This window comes from Glossina fuscipes, unplaced genomic scaffold (assembly GCF_014805625.2).
Source record: "Glossina fuscipes isolate IAEA_lab_2018 unplaced genomic scaffold, Yale_Gfus_2 28, whole genome shotgun sequence".
Classification (NCBI taxonomy): Eukaryota; Metazoa; Arthropoda; class Insecta; order Diptera; family Glossinidae; genus Glossina; species Glossina fuscipes.
The window spans coordinates 14300746-14323590 of NW_023998423.1; the positions used below are offsets into that span (position 1 = coordinate 14300746).

Sequence of the window (22845 nt, forward strand, 5' to 3'; positions counted from 1 at the left end):
CGACTGAGTTAAGGTGCATATCGTCTCGGAGAAAAGGTAAAAATTCATTAGGCATTTGCTTATATATGCCTATGCGCTTTCATTATATTTATTATACCGAGAATTACAAAAACAAGTAACCACTGGTTTCATCTGTTAATAATCGGTTTCTATCGGTTAATTGCTTGTAAGTGATTCGGTTCCCTTTTACTTTTTGATCTTCAATTTCATAAACACTCGTCTATCAATGTTTATTTTCTTTAATTGCCGTAATTCGAGTATTGTGATACAGATAATAAGTAGCGAGAGTTTATAAATAGAAATGAAAACGTGATTTAAAATCGCTAAACGACAAACGGGGGCAAATACTTGCTGTACTTGCACCGCCCAATGAAATCAAAACACAGCTTCATTTCTTTCGATTAGAGCGAAATCGTGCAAACACCTAACAACAAATGCGAGATTGTTTAGCGAAGAAGATTCAATCAGTAAATAACGACTAATAAATCCTTTATGAAATCTTGCCAAGAAGTTCAGAAAAATTGCTAAAGCGAAGCATATCTTCAGTACGTAAACTTTTATGAAACGCTGCGGATAGATTAATATTCAGTAGTTGTTTAATTGAATTAATTAGGTTTTAGTTTTCAATTCCTTTGCCTTTTACGGAGTAATATAAGTGCTACCATAAGCTGATGATTGCTTTAGTTTTTCGTTAATTTTTTTTTTTTTTTGTTTATTTGTACATCAGTCATTTCTACAAAGTTTCACTGATAAGCAAGAATTTTTAGTTAATAAAGTAGAGGTGTGTCAGCTGTTGCTTGTAGACAACAGATTGCAAATTATTTCACTGACTTGAAATAATAATTTAGTAATTAACTCATTTCATGGACACATAAACAAATAAAAAAAAAATCTTTCTTTTTTATTATCATATTTGAAATAATAATGAAATTTTAGAAAAATCTCGAAACGGTTGCATTTTTCGTGATCCATTAATCTACTGGTTCTTATAAGTTATAATATAGTCAAGTGATAACCCCTTCGTGTTTTTCGCACTTTATACCTTCTTTTAATAGAATATCATAACAAAATGAATTGCATATGGATTCATAAATATATTTTATAGCAAATTATCAATTTATTGATATTTTTTATTAAAGAAAATATTTATTGTTCTATTTATTTAAGTTTATCACTATCATAATATATATATATATATGATTCAATTTCGATAACCAATCGACTATTAATAATCATTAAATGTTATTGCAGTTCAAAAGAACACCTGGAGTAAAAATTTTCATTCATATGTTAATATAAATATTTTTTTTATTTTTTTTTTTGTTTTTAACAATAAATTAAATTCCTGAGGCATATTGATTGATATTGAACCTAAGAAAGAATATGAGGAAATTTTCAATATTCCTATTCTCTAAAAGATGTTAAGGATTTGTTACATACATAAAAATCTTCAGGGACTTTATCTCATTCCATAACTTTCGGTCAGTTTTGTTCTTATATATATATATATATATATATAATGTGCAAATTGGGATCTTGTGTAGCCATTAACAAATCATCCAAACAGTCTGGCAGAAAGAAATGACACTGTGATGATTTAAAATTCTGCCGCTAATTACTCTTGCTTTCTAATGAGCAGTTATATAGTACGTCTCAAATTATAAAAATGGTCGGAATATATATCTTTGTTTTTACTGACATATCTGGACTTTTCCTTGGATTATCAATGATTCAACTCTGAGGCTATTACGCTATCCAGCCGCAACCGTTTGCGGCGCACAATGTTTTTTCAACCTCACCAAATATATGGATAAAGGGTTTAGGGGCTCAACATGGTTCTTGCTGCCTACACTTCACCTTATCCTCCTTTCCAGGTCGGTCCTTGTTGTACGTTGTCACCGCAAACTCTGCAGTTTTGTTCATAAAGTTTCGTCATTCAAAAATAATTTCAAACTTGTTCACAAGAGATTAGCAGATAAACATTTCTCCGGGTGGGTTTGTGTGTAATGCCAAGCGACATCCAAAACCCAAGCATTTTTTCTAGCCGGCTTTCCTCACAAGGTTTAATATCGATTGGTAATGCAACCCTTGGCGATGTCAAGATTCAAAATTCACCCTATGCGACACTTTTTTAGGGAGTTTGGGGGACTATCGATGAACAGTGTTTACGTGCGTCAAGAGTCTTGAACGTCCAAAGCCAATAGTGTCACTAGTTTTGGGCGTATTTTTATCGGCACAAAATCGTAAAATCTGACACTATTTATTAGTATATTTACTTACCTTCACGCTGTAATATTTTACGTGTCAGTACAAGAACTACAATGCTATTGCGCATATACTTCAAATGTCAACCGTAACATTTACGTTCGTGTTGAGTTATGCCGGCATTTAGAAGACTTTTACGCGCTCATGAAAAATGAAAAGAAATAATTTAACAAAATTAAAGAAATATTTTACCGAAACTAATCTCTGACTTTGCCAAGGTTCAGGAAAAAACTTTGTTTTCCCTCTGGAAATTTTTCATTTAGCGAACCATCTACTAATGACTCCATGCACTTTTCGAAGAAGAAGAAAAACTCTTAAGAAAATATTTCAAACCAACATAAACTGATGTTTTCGAAACGAATAATAATTTAGAGGACTCATGCAAGTGTTAATCTATGAACAAAGATCGTGGATATGTAGTTGCATATTAAAAGAGGTGAGTAGATTGATTGATCGCTGCATTGTTGACATAACTGTCAGATATTTTTATCTGGCAACACCTTAAATACAATAAAGTATTAAACTTTGCATCTGACGATTCTTATAGAGAAAATAATGTAAATGAAAATTTAGGAAGAAACACTCGTGCTTAAGATAAATTAGTATTTTTCTACTCCGTAGATCGCAATAATGATACGCCATTACAGCTTCAGTCGTTTATGAGAAAAACAGAGTGGCAGTGGTGATATCGGTCGAGTCGTGTCGTAAATAGATTTCTTAAAATCTTCGTGACAAAAGATTTTATGAATTTGACGACGAAAAAGCTATGGTTAAGAGCCACGTCATTTAAAATGAATGAAAAACTTATCAGCCAAATCATCTCGATGTAGCAAAATTTTGTGTCGCAAGGAATTAAAACGGACAGACGGACAGACAAGGTTGGTGTGGGTGTATAACTGTGGGTCTATCTTAAGTCCTTCTGGCTGCGGCATAAATTGGCACAAACTTGATATATTGTTGTGCCACAAGTGCACTTGAGAAAACATCTCCCATTCGTTGAATACTTACAGTTTTTCTTGTTTGTCTTGCAATAATAATAATGAAATATGATAGAAGAAAACTAATTATTCATTTTTACACATGTTTTATTTTATAACATTATTGCTGGAGAAGGGAAGAAAAACATTAAAAGCCAGACATTCACACTTAAATACATTTTAATTAAAGGAAAATTTATTACAATACGCTTACACAAAATATCTATACATTCACGCTTACAATAATAAAAATCAGTCTGAAATTTTCTTTTAATCTATATCCTTTTCTCATATTTTCTTAATGCGGTCCTTTAAGCCTTGCAATTCATTGGCTATCGGTTGAGGTAAATGCTTTCCAACTTGTATACTGAAAAATTCTTCAATTTCTTTAATTTCTTGTTGCCAGAAATCTTTTGGTATATCAAATAATTGTTCTAGTTCAACGTTTCCTTTCAAACCGTCCATATTTAATGAATTATCGCTTGGTAATAAACCAATGGGCGAATCTTTATAGCAAGGTTCGCCTTCAACACGACGAAAGATCCAATCGAGTACGCGAGAATTTTCGCCAAAACCGGGCCAAAGGAATTGACCGTCTGCGTTTTTCCGGAACCAATTGACATGGAAAATTTTTGGTACTTTACCGCGTGATTTCATGCTTAGCCAATGGCTTAGGTAATCACCGAAATTGTAACCAAAGAAGGGACGCATAGCGAACGGATCGTGCATTATCACTTTGGCTTTGTGTTCGGCAGCAGCGGTAGCTTCACTGCGCATAGCGGCACCCATAAAAACGCCATGATCCCAATTATAAGCTTCATAGACTAAAGGAACACCGACCGGTCTTCGACCGCCAAAGAGTATAGCACTGATAGGCACGCCCTCCGGATCTTCCCAAGATGGATCGATAATGGGGCACTGAGTAGCCGGTGTACAGAAACGTGAATTGGGATGAGCAGCCAATTTACCCGAATCTGGGGACCAAGGCTTGCCAAGCCAATCGGTTATTGTTAAACCCTTGTGCAAGTCCTTGCTCATGCCCTCCCAAAATACACCTCCTTCCGACGTAGAGGCAACATTTGTAAACACGGAATTGCGAAATATAGTTTTCATGGCTATTGGATTCGTGGATACCGATGTGCCTGGAGCTACGCCAAAGAAACCATTTTCGGGATTAATGGCTCTTAAAACTCCATTATTATCGAATTTCATCCAGGCTATATCATCGCCCACACACTCCACCTTATAGCCTGGTAGCGTGGGTGTCATCATTGCTAAATTGGTTTTACCGCAAGCTGAAGGGAAAGCTGCCGCAATATAAATCTTTCTGCCCTCAGGATTTGTTATGCCCAATATGAGCATGTGCTCAGCTAGCCATCCTTCGCGCTGGGCGATTGTGCTACCAATACGCAAAGCAAAACATTTCTTTCCCAATAAAGAGTTTCCACCATAACCCGAACCATATGAAATAATTTCATTATTGGCGGGACTATGCAATATTATAGTACGTTCCGGATCGCAAGGCCACGAAGGCATCGAAATGCCGCCCGTTTTAGGCGTACCCACCGAATGTAAACATTTCACAAATTCCCCTTGAGTTCGGTGCAATTCCTCTAAAACTTTTGTACCAGCCCGTGTCATTATTTTCATTGACTCCACTACATAAGGTGAATCGGTAATCTCTACACCTATCTTAGATAAGGGTGAACCGACCGGACCCATTGAAAATGGTATAACGTACATAATGCGACTCTTCATGCAGCCCGGAAAACGTTCCTTAATAGCTTTGTGCATATCATCGGGTGATATCCAATTTCCCAAAATGCCCGGTTTGTCATGTGAGGTAACCGGAACGGCTTGTTCCTTTTCCCGTGTGCATATAAAAGTACGCGATTCAACTCTGGCAACGTCAGCAGGATTGGTGCGTGCCAACCAACAGTTCTCGTATTTAGTTAAGGGTATAATGGTTCTTTGCTTTAGCATAAGCTGTTGCAACATCGTACTCTCTTCTATGCTACCGTCACAGATGTGTATCTTTGCCGGTTGGCAAAGATCAGCGCAATCTTCCACATAGGTTTTCACAGCGCTAGTAAGTTGCGAGGGATGTCCATACTGAAAGCTGGTAAAGGAACGTAACAACAGACGCAACTTATATTGCGGGATGGAGAAGTTTAAACTAAAAATATAATAAAAAGCAAAAAAAGAAAAAAATTTATTTTAAAAGTATCTTAAGAAACTGTACATTTTATTTCTTAAGAAAGTCAAAAGAAACGAAAAATTCCACTATTCAACTAAAAAAACTCACTGGCTACGAAACTGATATCAAAACAAAGCAAAAACAGAAACCCTATTAAATAAAAAACAAAACAAAGAAAATAAATGCTATAGGAACGCAACGATCATCTATTGCTGTTGTTGTCGTTGTTGTTTTTGTTTCTTTTTTAACAAAAAATGAAAAAGCAAATAACAAAACACATGTTAAACTTTAAAATAAACATAAAAAAAAAAGAAAACATGTACATATGTGTGTGTGTTATTGACTGTGCATGCAAAGTCAGATAACAGCTGAATATACACAAAATGCAAAGCAAAGGAAAAGGGGATCGTCAAAGCATGTGAAATGTGTATTGTCATCGGTATATGTCAACATTACAAATAGAGGCTTGTCTCAAATAATTGCGAGAATGAGTGTACATACACGCACACACACACGCACATACATGCATGCATGCATGCATGCATACAACTTTTTGTACTTGGTATTATTTGTTTTTATTAGATATTTCATCATCTACTTTTATCGCCTTCACCTACTCTATGCAATATTTTTATAGAAATCTCTTTACAAATTCCACTTAAGATCGATGGTAATAATGCTCTCATTTCCTTAAAACTAAAAATTTATTAAAAGAGAAATAGATTTAATTTTTGAAAAATGAAAATATATGTAAATAGTACATTGAACTCGATGTTATGGCTGTTGTTTAATATCATGTCAGACGATTATCGCTTCATTTCTTTTGTTATATTTTTCGAATCTGAGACCAAAAGCACAATTTTTTGCTTTAGAAATACATAACATGCTTTCATATAAAGCTTTTTCAAAAAAAAAAAAATTTGTTCACATAAATAAGTTTTCTTTTTGTACGCTACACGATTGGTGGTACAGTGTAAGTTAGATTTTTGCCTATGTCTATGACAACTGGGTTTACGAGAAACTCAACCGATCGGTTCAGAATCATTTCCTGAATCATTTTAAGCATGTCTTTATGTTCATCTATTCCATGGTTTGCTTTGATAAAGAACGCTAGTAACAATCGATTTAGTCCGATTACTTCCAGCGACTACTTCCCATAGATATAGTGCCCTATAGTGTAAAAAATTTGGTCTTTAGTATTTTTGATCTAAATTTTTCCATAATATTAATTTGATATAAAACTCAATTGTATCACATTTGAATCGCCGGAGTCTACTTTTGAAAACCCTGTTTAGGTTTAATTAGAAAACTATTAAGATTTTAAAAGAAAGACTTTAAAATGCACAAAATCTAATATTAAAGAATCACGAGAATAGGCGAAAAATAATAACATCTACGACAAGAATTTGCATTTTGCTAAACTTGGACTACATCAGTACGAAGCTCAAACCGCCTCACCTATAAAGGCTACAAACAAAATTGTCCTTTCATATTGGAAAAGAAGGTGTAATTTTCGCCATTTTATAACGAAAGTGAATAAACAACTGGGATCAGCGAAATGGTGCAGGTTATTTAATGGTCGAGCTTACCCAGATAAAATTTTTTAATTTAATTTCTTTAAAATTTTTACTGCTCGTCAATTGCTTCGTAGACATTCCGTGCGCACACAGTTTTCCAATCTACTGATAAATATTCAAATTCATATCTGCACATATTTCTATTCTTATTCATATTCATAATCATATTTATATTCATATTGATATTCCTATTCATATTCGTATTCATATTTTTATTCATATTCTTATTCATATTCATAATCATATTTATTTATTCATATTGATATTCCTATTCTTACTCATATTCGTATTCATATTCGTATTCATATTCGTATTCATATTCTTATTCATATTCATAGCCATATTCGTAGTCAGTTTCATATTCATATCCATATTCTTATTCATGTTCAGTTTCATATTCATAATCATATTCATATCCATATTCATATTCAGTTTCATGTTCATATCCATATTCATACTCAGTTTCATATTCATATCCATATTCATATTCATATTAATATTCGTATTCATATTCATATCAGTGTTCAATTCGTATGTATAATCATAGTCACACTCACATTCAAATTCATATTAATATTCGTATTCATATTCATATCAGTGTTCAATTCGTATGTATAGTCATATTCACACTCACATTCAAATTCATATTCATACTCATACATGTACTCTTATTAATATATTTTGTTGGAAGATTTCTAACGTATTCATGCAAACGCTAACTTGTTTTGTTTTGCTGATTGAATATTTAAATAACAAACTGACGAACTTTTTCTTATTATCAAATGTTTTTAAGAGAATTAAATATTCGACTATACATATAAATTCGACTTTCCTATGTAACAGTTACACTTTCCAGAACGATTACGAAAGGAGAGCATACGCATAATTTTTTTTATTCTTATTTATGATTCAATAAGTTCGTAGAATTACTAATAGAACAACAACTTTTAACCGAAATTCGACCTTGTAAATGTATTGAGAATAAACACAACAGCTGGTGTGTTGCGATTCTAATCACACTAGAAATTCGTCTACTGACGTAAGATGTGATGATTTTACATGACATTTAGGAGTAACTAAAGTTAAGATGCGTAGATTAATACCTAGAGCATAGATTTCCTAAAAATTTTGACAATTTGTACCAGGTTAGTGGTCTCTGATTCAGGAACTTTACTAGGTATGCGTAGAATAATTTTTTTTTAACTTACTTTTCCATATGAATCTCATGGTTATGCTTAAGGAAAGAGTTCGAATATTTTTTATTAATTATTGTAATATTTTAAATCGGTTGCCAAACTTCCAAAGAATTAACTAAACATATTTTATCTCGTTTACATTTGAGTACACTTTTCTTTACTTTTTACTGTACTTTATTTTCACCTCTCTCCAGCATTTCCTTTCCTTCTCTATCTCCGGTCTACTCTAGTATCTTTAGTTAGTTTAAGACATCCGCGATCGCTAACGTGAATTCACGTTACTTAAAATTCCTTTCGCTGATTGTTGTTCACGTCAGTTTACGTCCAGCAAATTTGCTTTCTAAGGGTGACGCTTTTTCGGTGACACCTGTGGGAAAGTCTCAGTTGGGTTACTAAGGCAAATACTTGCCGGGCGCGATTATGTTTACTTCTATCGAGTATTATACCGATCGATTCGTAGTCACACTTTAAGCTTGTTTGCCCGTCTGTCCGTTTTGTTTTCTTGTCTCTATCTCACAAGGTGTAACTTTTCAGAGATTTTGACGAACGTCTTTTGATCCAAGGATGAAAGCTATTGAAAATAGTTCATATCGGATCACTTTTGCAACTTATTTTGAGGAGTTCTTATATAGATAATTCTATTAAGCTAAATAATGTAGGGTGTTTAATAGTAGGCCATCTCTCACTATAGCATTTTTATTTGCTTCAAAATATTTTTTTTCCTCACCCAATATTGTTATTCTTTGAAGTTTCCTTTTATCCCAAAAAAATTATCAAATATCTTCATCTTAATGCAGATTTTAATTTTGTAGGTTTTGATCAACTTGCGATTATTAGGTGATTTATGGACTTCTGACTCGTGACGCGACCGTTAGTCAAAAGAAACTTTAAAGCATTAAGTGTGCCTAACAAGAATGAATGCGTAAGGGTTGACGGAACGAGTATAATTTTTTTGTTTTTTTTTTCTTCCTTACTTGAACTTCTAATTGAAGAAAAAATAAATTACTAATCTTAATGCGTTTCGAAATCATAAATATTGAAATAAAAGAAAGAGAGAACAAAAACTTGAAATTAACTTGAAACACACTACAGTTGACCGTTTATCGTAGTCAAACTGGTAGAAACTGGTAAAAATTTTTAAATATATATTAATATTTGTATTATATGTGTATATATACTACATACACTTATACATAACTATGAATATTAAATACTTATCACATTCTTATTTAATCTATATGTTTCGAAATATGCGCAGATTTTTGCTTAAATGCGCATAAATAGCAAATTATTCTGCTCAGCAATATGAACAATGGGCAGTAAAATCGAGTACATATAGATCGATATGGGACTATACAGCATTAATATACGGAATTGCATAGGGGGCGTTAAATTTTTACTTCCGAATCACAAAGGCAAAAAGTCATAGATGAACTACACACATCGACATCGATGCGGAATATTCATCGACTTAAAGTTATGCTATGCATATGGTGGGATTAGCGAGATGTAGTCTATTACGATCTGCAGAATCGTAATGAAACTGTCATTGTAGACGTCTACCGACGCAAATTGAATAACTTGGACGATGTATTGCTGTAAAAAGGGGCTAGCAATAGCGGCTTCAAAGGCCAACACACGAATTGCCTGAAAATGTCATTTCGTCCACACGTTGCAGGAGTTGTCAAGAATGGACTGTTCTAGCTCGAATGGGAAGTGCTGCTGCTCCAAGCGTACTCAGTGGACATAGCGCCTTCTGATTACCACTTGTTCAGATCGATGCAGCATGGTTCGGCTAGCACGCGGTTGCGAAATGCTGAAGAAGTGGGAGAATGGATCGATGATTGGATCGCGGTCAAATCAATATCGTTCTTTCAACACGGTATTGTTATTTTGTCAGAAAGATGGCGAAAAGTTGTAGAAAATGATGAAAAATATTTCTATTTATATATATTGTAACAATTTTTGGCAATAAATGCCTTTTTCAATTGAAAAAATGATCAAAGTACATGCAAGCACCTGATAAATGATAAGTAAGCGATTAAAGTATAAATTGGATCAGAAAGACACGCGTGATGTCTCTTAGCTAGATGTATACAAGCTTTCTTCTCTCTCTTCTTGCTTCTTATTTGTTTATGGATTCTTTCATTTAAGTTCTTCTTTTTTTCGATTTAAAAATTTTTATAGAGATTGAGATAGCAGCTTTGCTAGTATAGGGCTGAACTAAAGACATTCCTATTCGCTGTAAACCGTAACATATATGTAACGCAGCCATTGTGCGTTGAACAATATTTTTAAGTTCTAAAACGATCAAATATGTGAAGACAAGGATCGATTCATAGCTGCCGATTATCGTGTCAATATATCATGTAGTGAGTTCTAAATGCACACACACATAAAATCTAATCCAATTAATGTCATACAATCACGAAAAAGATCTTGGGCTGTTATAGTGTTGTGAAAGTGGTTACAAGTTTACAAGTGTATATATAAATAACAAAAGATGTAATTCTTGAGTTAGGTTAGCGAGCATTTTGCTGCATTGCCTGGTTATCCCATAAATTGGTTGTTGCTTACACAGGTTTAGGTCTGACGTAGTTTGCAGGAATGCTTGCCTTGGAAAATGTTTATGGCAACAATTGATGTATACATTATGCATGACTCTCATGTATTTTTGGTGAACTGTATTTAATTTTCTTACATATTTTTTTTAGTGACCTAACGTCAGTTATGGGGTACTCTCTATATATGTGTATCAACATGATGATCTAAAAGAAGCAAGTGGCGAGAGAGATGTAGAGTGTGGTCATTGAGTTATGAAACCAATATCGAACGCTTAACGTAATTAAAGTGTGGTTTACTAAAATAGGAATTGAACCCGTGCATTCCCACTTGATGTTCGCATTCCTTACTTACTAGACTATGCGCAATCCTTGACTTATGAAATTAAAATCACTCGGTTTCGTCGATGTCATATACCGTATACCATGGGCCATCCTATTAAAATCACATTTCGCGTGCGTCGAATTCTGTGCGTGCTGCTTGAGAACAAATTCAACTTCAAGTCGAAGGTATGGAAATGATGTTATCGTTTTCTACCCTACATTTCATTTAAGCCTTGCATTCGTACAGGCATTGCACTCACATAGCTACATGTACAGCAAATAGTCATTGAGTGACTCTCGTCATTTGTTATCTTGTTAGAGAGGGAATAATCAATAAAAGATGTATGTGATTTCGCGTTTTTGGCGAGACCTTTGATACTTTGCGTAGGTAAAAGACAATATATGCACCGGTAAAGGTGATAATTTGTACACTGTTCACGATAAAATATAAATTTTAAGAAGAAAAAGGCGAAACCTAAAATACATAGTGGATTCTGGAAAATGGTAAGCGATCATGTAAAGTGCTATTCTGTGAGGTGAATGAAAGACTTGAACAAATGATTTAAAATGGTAGGTATACGCAGTTATGCTCTAAGGCCTACACAGAGTAGTGCTTCTACGCTCGTTCTCGTATTCAATTGTAATCATTTCATCCTATAGTTAGAAATGAGTACCAAACTTGAAGGAATGAGTTAAATTTGTTATGTGTAAGCTCTTGTGCTGCCAACGGCAAGAACGAAATTTACAAAACCGTTCCGTTGCCGATGAATTTGAATTGCAATTGTTTTAAGAATTTTTAAGCCTTTTTTTTCAGAAGAAAAATTTTGGCGCGGATTTATAGATGACGATATCGAACAATTTGATAACTGGAGATTATCGGCTCACTCTAACGAGTATTAAGTTTACAGCTGTCGACGAACCTTGCGGTGTTCTGTTCTATTAACGAATGGCAAATCCCTCGGTCGCATCTGCCCTCGACAGAAACTCTTTGCTTATTCGCTGACTATATGTGTTATTTGCCGGATATTTACACCTAAGTTTCCTAATGGCATTCAAAGTTTTCTATACTAAATTAGGGTACTCGAAGTTCGTTTCAAGCCGGACGCAAATTCTATATATTTGTTTTTTTTTTTCTTTTTTTGATTGCAATACAAATACAGATAAATTAAGTGAATTAATCTATTTGTTTTGTTATTTTTATTTTTTTCTTATTTGTCTTCATTTCGTTTTTATATATTCATTAAAAGAGATAACAGCTTTTTCATTCATTCATTTGAATGAATTCATTTTATTCAATAAAAAATAATATAATGTTTTTATTTTTTTTTTTTTTTGCAAATATTTCGAAAAGTGTGTTTAGATGTATTGTTTTTTTAAGCATTCACAAAGATAAACCCTCTGTTCTATCAATAAAACTACAATTCATTCCTATTCTTATTGTACTATAATAAATGATTGTATTTCAAAGTGCAAAGTATAATAATAATAGTAAATGCCATTCACATTGTCTTTGCCCTCAAGAAAATTATTCTTCTTTGTCATGGCCGCCATCATGCCACTGATACTTAGATAAGATCGGTTTCCACTTTCAAAAGTCTATATATATATTTCCTTTTTTCAAGCGAATTTTTTTTTTTTTTTCTTTATTTTTAAAGAGAACTTTGGTATATTATTTGTTACCGATATCGCGAGCAGTTATATATATTTTTGTTTATCAACAATCGATTGTATATAAAAAAAAAAAAAAAAAAAAAAATTGTATTGTTATTGACACAAATGTTTTCCAGTAGACTTACGCCTTTTACAAGAAATTTTTATATAAACAAAGAGTAGTTGCGACTCTTTAGATACTCAATCCAAACATTGAAGTATGCTAAGTCAATGGTTGTATTTGCAACACATAGCATAGACACAGGAAAGAGTAAATATTTTGAATAAACAGTGAGCTAACTATCCCTTACGTATTTTAGTAATTGTTCGCGGCTTTTGAATAGGAAACGAAAATATATACGCAGCTTTGTCTGGGTAGTGCGCTAACAATTTGAAAACTTTATTCTCCATTTCGGAGATAACCTTTATTATTCACAGTTTCAAGATGAATTTGGTATTTGCTTTCGGGGGAATCTTTGATACCCACTTGGAGTAACTTAAAAATAAAAATTTCAATATAAATCCTCATATCCACCATCGAAGGAAGGGAGTACATTCTTTTTGTCAGAACTTGTCGCGTCCATAAAAAGGTCTAAGAGACTCCATAAAGAGGCACACCTACTTGATCAGCTTCAAATTTTATATTAACTCGGGTACGTCCGGATGTCCTTCCGTGCAATGCCTGTATTGCAAAAGTGAAAATGCTGGCTTCCAATTTGACGAAAAATTTTGCAAGTCTTTGTACCTAGATTGGCATTGAAAGTGGGCCTAATAACTCTAAGGATATGATTACAGTACAAGATAAACTACGGACATCTCCACCTCCAAAAGCAAAAAAATGAAATTATTAGTCAAAAACTACTTAAGCGCAACAATAAAAAAGTGTATTCTCTGAATGATCCTACAGTCTGTACACACAAATTGCAAATATCAACGACATAGTACCAGCAATGCGAAAAACATCATAATTTGGTTTTCTTTTTCTTTTTTTTTTTAAATAGATCAAGTTGGTGGGAATAAAATATTCTTTCTCAGCTGAATATAATCTTTTTGCTTGTTTTACGTTTATACCGTTCAACAGGCTTTGCAAAGTGTTCATGGAAAAGTTGTTAGTAATAACTGTAAAAAGCCGCAGGATTTGTTTTGGTCTTGCACGTAGTTGTAAGTTGTTCCTATGTATGCCAAGTAGGATAAGCATATTTTACTGTCCACCCATTGGTTTGTTATTCTCTTGTGAGTATTATAGGGACGCTGTATACTACAAGTAAAAACGGAATGGAATGGGACCGATAGGCTCGATTCGATTCGAGCAGACGCATAGTGGAAAAGAAGATTGCACATCCTCTTCCTTCTGGATCGAAGCGCCGATTAGGTAACACACCACTGTCGGCAATAAAATCCGTTATCATCCGATGGGATTGCACTCTACAGCTGTCGAATTAGGGATATTTTGAAAAAAGACTGTACGTTCCATCCTATGGCCACTGACGATAGGTCATTTAAGTTAAGTATTGTTTACAGGCTTTCTTTCTTTATTATTCGAGCTATGTGTTTTAGTTAGTGACATAAGCTGATTGATAATATATACGGATTAAATTCGAAGCAATAACCGCCGCAAGACAATTTCTAAAAATTATAAAGATTTTTGTCGTCCAATTAATTTCTCAGATGAAGCCCATTTAGCACCTTATTGGCTCGACCGTACCCCGGTAAGAGCGAGTTATATACGCCGGCATTCCGTAAGCAATAAAACTGTGAGCAGCTTTTCCATGCGGAAGCGTCTGATATCGAATAGTTCAGGTTATAATGCTTGTGGGTGGTTCGACATTACAAAACTTGAAGTCGCTCTTGCATTTAGATTATCCCGTCCTCTTGGCGTGTCAACTAATTTCTGTCCCGTTAGATTAACCAAGGCCAACTATCGATAGGACAATGAATTACTCTCAGCCTCTTGCTATTTCCCAAAACAAAATACAGTAGACCAATAAAGTCAGTATTGAAAATTAAGGTTTCTCTTATTAAATACTGTATTCATATGTTAGGGATTAAAAATTGTATTTCATAAGAAAAGAAACTTATATTATATTAACACTTTCCCTATAAAAACCACAAAAAAGCCTAAATGAAGCATCACTGAAAGGTTCGAAAAAGAACATTTTTGGTTAATTAATTTATGTATTAAAGCGAGTTTCTTTATTTTTTTTGTTTTTTTCATTAAAATATCACAAAATATACAAAACCGCAAAGCAATTTCTCAAGAAGAAAGGAAAGTGATTATAAAAGGAAAAATCGTACGGGAAAGTAGGAAAACCAATTGCAGTAAGTCGTGCTATTAATCAAACTATAATTGAAGCCTCCAATAACACAAATTCCCGAGAAAATGAGCATCAATCAGGCCAATCAAACTAACTTACAGAGTGCGAAAAACGAATCATCATCAGAATTGCAACAAATAAACCCAAACAAACACAATTCATATTCATTCCACAATCGTTCGAAATGTTTTAAGATCCATCGATTTTCGTAGCCGCAGTTTTCAATGAGAGAAACCTCAATTTTGGATCTCCTAATAATGTGATTATATAAAAAAGAAAATTAATCTCGGTGCTTAATGCATTCTATGGCTTCTTCCGTCGCCCAAGCAAGCATTGTTAGTTAATATTATGTACATAAATTACACACGTAGATATTACATAATTTAGGAGTTTCCAAAAGTTCTGGTCCACGATTTTTGCAAATACAAATGATAAAGAAATGGGAAATATCAGTGTATATAACGGTTAAATTCAATGGTTTTGACTTTCCTCTACATAAAATAAGAGTTTTCTACTTAATATGATTGATTTATTCAGCGGACGCGGACGGTAATCATGGAGCACTCTAAGTTCTTCTTCTTCTTCTTCCAAATGCATCACTTTTGTTGTTTATTTGAAGAAATCTGCTCCCGAATCCCAGCAACGACATTCAGAAGTTTGTAATGATGCGGTTCCATCACATGCCCAGGATACGTTGTTGCAGCTCCAATGGGAAGTTCCATCACACATGACGACTCTTGATTACCACTTGTCCAGAACGGTGCAGTATGGCTTGGCAAAATTGTGGAAGTGCGAAACTGGTTCGTTGCTAAACTAATACAAGTTCCTTCGACATGATACCGCCATGTTGCCAAAAATATTGTAAAATTTTGTAGACAATGACAGAAACTATTTTGTTAAACATCTATTGCACCAATTTTCCACAATAACATTTTTACAAATCCCTAGTATATGTATATATCATAATTAGTTCATTATTTTCAAAAAAAATTCTGCAAGCATTACATAAGCAAAAGCTATAATTTATAATATATTTTAAATCTTATCAAATTGCAAGTCATCCGATATTTTCGCACTATTTCGTTGATAAATCGGATCCAGGCGATAATAATTCGAATTGTTTATGTGGGCGTAAATACATTTTAAATTTATATGTATATAAATAGCTTGTTATTTAGCAAAAAAAAAAAACTATTAAAAAACCAGAGTAGAAGAGATACAAATCAATTAAGATAACAAGAAAAATATTTCTTACTAATTATTTTTAAAGGTTTTGTTTTTTTTTTTTTTTTTTTTTTGTTTTTGCCATTTTTTATCTGTATAGAGTAAAATTTAAAAACACGAAAAACAAGAAAAAAGAACAAAGAATTGCAAAAAGTAAAAAGAAAAGAAAACAACTCTTAATAAACAACAATCTATGTATTCAATAAGTTAGTATTGATTTCGTTTAATTTTTATTTTTTTTTATTTTTTTTTATTATTATTTTTTCTGTTTTCAATAATGAAAACAAAACTTAAATATCAAATCAAGAAGGGGCTCGCCTCGTCTTACACGAGGTTATCATCACCGCTACTATTATTCTTTTTATGTACGTGCATATAAGTGTAACAGCGAATGTGTGTATGCGAAGCAAATAAAAACATTTCAATTTGCCTAGGCATGCATTTAGACATGCATGCACGCATACGCATATACATATCATACCTCTCACGATATATAGCTAACCGCGCAACCATTTTGCTTTTGCTTTTTTTCTTTTTTTTTCTTTTTACTATATATACATATGTACATGTTTTGCAAATATTTTTTCTACTAAAAAACGTGACATCAATTTTATTTTTCTTCCTTCTTACCGCCTGCCTTGAATTTTTTTTTTCCAATAAAAATACAGTTAGTTAACAAAGGCATTGACATACGATGTACGTTGATTATTGTTAGTATATACATTTATTTAATAAGAGAGAGAGAGAGAGAGAGTACGTAAATAACGCTTCAATTGGCGTTAAAAACATTATCGTCATCGTATTCATCATCATCATTATTATCGTCATTGCACTTGCTGTGTTAGATAGATGTATACCAAGAGACATGATTGATGACCTTGTTATTATAATTGTTATTGTTATTGCTTGTATCATATATGCATCAATTTATTGTACATGAATATCAAGATCAACGTATTAATAATAAAAAAGTTTTTTACATATTATTTTCTCTCGCGATGCATATATGCATACAAAAATAAAATAAAAATATGCTCACATATATAACAAACACTATATTTTATTGCACAATTCAAGCAAAAGCAAAAACCAAATGAAAAATATTCGATCGGTAGCAACAATAAGAACAACAATGAAACAACTGCCTAATAAAACACACACAAGCCACCTTTTATGGCATACCATTTAAAACATATTAATTTTCTGATCATTTCGACTGTTGCTAAGTGTGCCTAAATTTGCTGCTTGATGTTCGCTCCTGTTTGCTTATTATGTGAGAACAAAATTAATATTCTCTTTCTCTCTTCCTCTCTTCTTTATAAATATGTTTTTGTGTATTATTACTATGCCGTAATAACAGCCAAGCACGCACGACCGCGTTCGTAAGCATAAGCATTGATGCTTTGTTTTGCTTTTGCAACAAACCGGCTTCCGTAGTAAAACGTAACCCAGAAAATTTTTTTAATTCGAAATGAGTAAAAGAAGAGAAGAAAACCAGATGACGTAGAACATTAAATTTTATTCCAATGTCTCATTACTTAATATTTAATGAATAATTATTATATTGTTTCTCTTTAAGTTATCATAAAACAAATAATATGCATTAAAAAGTATTTAAAATTTCAACCGACGTAATTATTACGTTTAAGTACTTGTTAATGCAGAATATTTAAAGCAAACGTTTATATAAAAAAATTCATAATTTTCTGTTAAACCTGCAAAACAATATTATTTAAGCAATAATAAATAGCAGACTTTTAGGAGTGATGGATTTATTTATAGTATTGCAAATAAATACAATAAAGCACATTTTTTTCTGCTTTGATGAGCATTTCCCATCAAAGCGAGTTAGTTTGGTAATTTTTACTTCTTCTTAACGTAACGGTTCTTTATAGTTTTTAAATTTTGATGATTTTGATAAATTCGCAACGGTCAAAATCAGGTATAGACATTACTAAGAAAAATTGAAAATAATTTGGGACACTCTCTCTGATGCTTCATAGTCACTGAAGGAGGGGCAATGGATTTCAGAAAGCAGGGTTGCATTGCTAACCTGAAAAGTCTGTCGAAATTACTTGCTTCAGTTTTTCATCCAGAAATTCTACATTAATGACGTTCATCAGATAAATCTTATCGACTAAAAGGACGTATGTTTGATTTAATAAAATTAACATCTAAGAAGCATGAGCATGAATTTTGATTAAAAAAGCCCAAGGACTTTTGTGTTAACGTTGAGCCACCATTGAACACAAACACATACAAATCTAGTCTACTCTCATTCTCTATCAAAAGGCATGAGAATATAGAAGACGAAGTTCAAAAGCCCAAAGTCCGTTATTCTTGAGGTAATTCTTCATATATGTATTGTATATGTATGTATAGTTAATGTAGATAATAATTGTTCACAATGCGGGCGATTTGCTTGTGACCGTAGGGGATCCTTCGAGTCAGTCAGTCACCTAGGCCCCTTTCTATTTATCCTTTATTTCAATGATCTTCCATCGGTGATTAAATCCAGTTATACTCTAATTTGCACTGATGATGTTAAACTGTTCTCTTTTTCTAAAGTGGTAACGTACTCATGTGGTCTACAATCTGATTTAGGTATTTTAGCTGAATGGAGCTCATTTCACTTTATCGAGCTCAATTTAAAAATGTTTAAGAAGAGGGATATTTTATAGATTCTTCGACTAGGGGGTAGTATTTCACCAAACACTACGTTTCAATTTACATATAAAGGCAGGACTGCTCTTGGCTTCATCAAAAGTTCGCCCAGAGAGTTTGATTATCCTTATGCTACAGAAAGGTTGTTCAATAAGTTTGGTGAGGCCAGTACTTGAACATACGCCTGCATTGTGTGGTCTCCTTTCTATTAGATTTTATGTTGAGCCAATAGAATCAGTTGAGAAGCAATTCCTCTTTTTTTTGTTGGGAAATTTAGGATGGGTTCCGTTTGGGGCTTTGTTAGTCTTTATCAAGATAAATTACTATTATTAACCCCCGCCCTCACTTGAGAAGCAAAGATTTATATTAGCTGTAGAATATAATGTATAATGTTCCATACAATTTACTTACTCCACGTTCTCTTTTAAACTTATCCCAATAAGAGAGAGAACATGTTGTACACAACCAGTAATGATTCCCTAACTTCTAGCTTAAGACTTTATTGAAATTATTATTAAAGTAACAAGTTAGTGTTGAATAAACAGCTAAGCGTAAAACTCGACAACCGGAGTTAAAAGTGTTGATTAAAGAATACTAGGAAATTTTTTGCATTAGGTGTTTCCTGCCTAGCTAAGTTAATACATTATTAGGAAAGATAAACTTTAATGTTCTTAATTGTTTTTCCATAAATTTCATATCCGTAAAGCTTGACCAATGTAGATATAATTACAACCTTTTGAACCTTTTTTGGATCTTTCACAAATATTTAAATGAAGTCTTCAATTTAATATCAATATATAGGATCCTATAAAAAACGTCAACTTAGTTACTCCTGAATCTGCTGAATCTGCCGATGTCCTATTTGAAAGCAAGTAATTAATAAATTTAAAGTACTTTTCGTTTCGGAATCAGCGATGTCTAGTATCGGTTGCCAAGTGGCTACCGAGCTCTGCCTTATCAGTTTAGTATAAGATTTTTATAAGATTTTTATTGTTTGAATTATATTCTTATGCGTTTATATAAATTGCCTGAACTCGTTCTATCCGTTACATTTGTTACCTTACATTAATTAGGGTTTTGCATAGTTCCCTACGTTCTGGGAAGATATTACAACTTTTGCTTTGAAAATTTCATAGTTGCTTTTATTCGGTCATTGGTTGAAATGTTTAACAAAAAAAAAATAAATAAATATAAATAAATATCATCATAATACCTTCTGGTTTTCTTTACCTTGATGGATTTAAAGCAGTTATCGTAATCAACAACGCTTTTTTGATGACACCTTAGTTCACGAAAAAAGTATTCTCTCTGGGTTTGGGTATTACAAATAAAACTTCAAATTTCTACGTGGTAAAGGTGTTACAAATGTCGAATGATGTGAACGATAAAAAAGTGCTTTCAATGGACCCCGATATACAGTAAATGATATGTTTGGCTTTACTTAATTTTCAACGGCTGCTACTACTTTTTTTTTTTGCAAATTCACTTAGGAGTTTAAAAGTTAGGTAAAGAGCTAAACTCTTGTCACATTTATTGGCCAAAGGTTGACAAAAGTCGGAGTTTTAACTATTCTGATAAAACCAGAACAGCATTAATTCGCTTAATATCTTCAAAGTGAAAAGTACTATCTCGAGTCTTGGGCCAATCGAAGGCGTAAAAGAAAAGCAATTCAAATGTGAAGCCTTGTCAAGCTTCCGACTGAAGAGTCAAGAAAATAAAGTTGAATTAAAAAATTTTTTGGAAGAATTTCGCTGCCTGTTTACCTATATTTAGAAGGATTAGATCTTGGCAGTTTTTAAGGAACGAATGAAAATCATCAAACGACGGCGTTTTCTTCTTTTTTTTTTTTTTTGTTATACTTCCAAAATTCCCTTTTCTAATGGATAAGTCGTTATTGCTTCGTTCTGCTTTATTTCACGCTTTCGATTCAAGCCCATTAGAGTTCGCCAAAGCGTAGAAGCAATTCTGAAAAAAACTACTCAGGAAGGATCATCTTTCAAGGGGTTAAAGTAATTTTTAATGAATAAATTATTTATTTTTATGTGACAAATTCGGATGCTATTTACATATATAGCGCTTTGAAATCATCTATATTCCTTAATAAGTAACACTATTCATATTGCGACTTTTCAAAGTAGTGCTTTATGTGGGAAGAGCGAGACATAGTGTTTCGTCCTGAGTCGCTTTCAGTAACATTCGTCTTTGGGATAAAACCAATTTCTTCAAAGCATTTCAAAACTCACGGCTTGTAGATTGAAAGGAAAAATCCGGACAAACTTGAAAAGAGAATCACTTTTAGAGCCGATCGGTATAATAAAATGAGGGCTTGGAAGGAGCTAGGAAGTAGAACCACTTTCTGAGTGGATTATAAAATGAGGATCTATCTCGAGTTTTTCCGGTTGTTACATACACCTGTACCACAAGTGATGTGAAGTATAATAAGAACACTTTTTCAAAATTAAGTATTGAGTCAATAAGAAATTTCATTCTTTCTTTTCGAAAATAGCCTTCTTACGTAGGTACTATAAATAGTAGTAGAGCAAGAAACCGAGAGAGTAAAAACATTCTGAAATTTTCTGATATTTCTTTACCACCAATCATTATCCAATAATTATTTTCGTTTGAAAATAAATTTTACGATTTCAATGCGCTTTGTTTGAACAAACTAACCTTAAATAATTTAAATAAGTAAATAAATTCTTATATAACACTTGTAGCGGGCCTGCGACTTGAGAAAATGAATTTATTGCTTTTCAACTGCTACTACAAGTCATGTTAAATAATGATCATTAAAGTTTTTCATTTTCATTTTTTTATTTTTTTTTATTTTTTTTTATTTTTTTTTTTAAATTAAAAAGAAACTTTATTCTGTCACGCTGCATTGAATGAGAGTGGAATTTGTAAAAAAATTATAATAATTGAAAATATCGCAGACACGTTACAATAAATTTTATTATTCAATAGATTAAATTTCTCTCTTTCACTTTCTTTTTATAGCTGATATTAAAAAAACGCAGACGATTCATTTGTTTTGATATTGAATTTCGTTTCGAGAAATGCATTTGTTTACAAACAACAACTAAAGGAAACTATAATGAAATCGTTTTACAATACACAATACACGAGGGTCGCAAACGTGTATACGTATAACGAGTAAACCGTAAGGCGAGAGTAACAGTGTGTAACGATTGTAAATACAAAACCTACCGCAAATTGCATAAATGCAGCGGTATTTTCGTTATTGTTTTTCTTTTCTTTTTTTTTTTCTTTTTTGTTTCTGTAAAACCCAAAGCTCTGTTAAATAAAGAAGAAATATTTTAACATAACATGATTTCCGCTAACGTCTACAACGTTGCGAAGGCAGATTAATTGGTATTTATTTTTTTTCTTTTTTTTTTCTCATTGGAACACGTTTTTGACAACAAGAAATTTCCTTACATTGTATGCGACTATTGATTAATTAAAAAGTAATACTCACACATACACACATATGCTTACCTATTGTTAAATAATTGTAGAGTTTTGATAAACATGATGAAGCACGCGTTTTATTTATTTATTTTTATTTTTTTTACTCTCAATAATTTCTATAAATTTTTCTTTTAATATATATGTAGTGTTTTTTTTTTCACTTTTCTAGAATTTCGTTTTTTTTCTTTGCTTTTGTTTTTTTAATATTAATATCAATGGATGTTTTTTAGTTTATACACTTTTCATTTCATTTGCGTGCACGCACGGTTTTAAGCCTTTATTGTGTGATGTGATCGGTGACAAGTAACAGCCGCTACTGACTGGTCTGGCTGCTGAAGCAACATTTCTTATTTTCGATATTTCTCCTTGTCTTGTATATATGATCGTTTGTTTTTTTTGTTTTTTTTTTTTTTTTCTTTCTTTT

General features: G+C 32.7%; 1 protein-coding gene across 1 annotated transcript; it reads right to left on the reverse strand.

The window, feature by feature from the left end:
* Nucleotides 1-3378: 3378 nt before the first annotated feature.
* LOC119636130 (phosphoenolpyruvate carboxykinase [GTP]-like) lies at nucleotides 3379-22567 on the reverse strand. The gene is made up of 2 exons (XM_038031294.1): nucleotides 22449-22567; nucleotides 3379-5418 (listed from the first exon to the last, which is right to left on the reverse strand). Exons 1-2 carry the CDS (start codon nucleotides 22481-22483, stop codon nucleotides 3531-3533), a joined length of 1923 nt encoding a protein of 640 aa, XP_037887222.1. The 5' UTR covers nucleotides 22484-22567; the 3' UTR covers nucleotides 3379-3530.
* Between the last annotated feature and the right edge of the window lie 278 nt (nucleotides 22568-22845).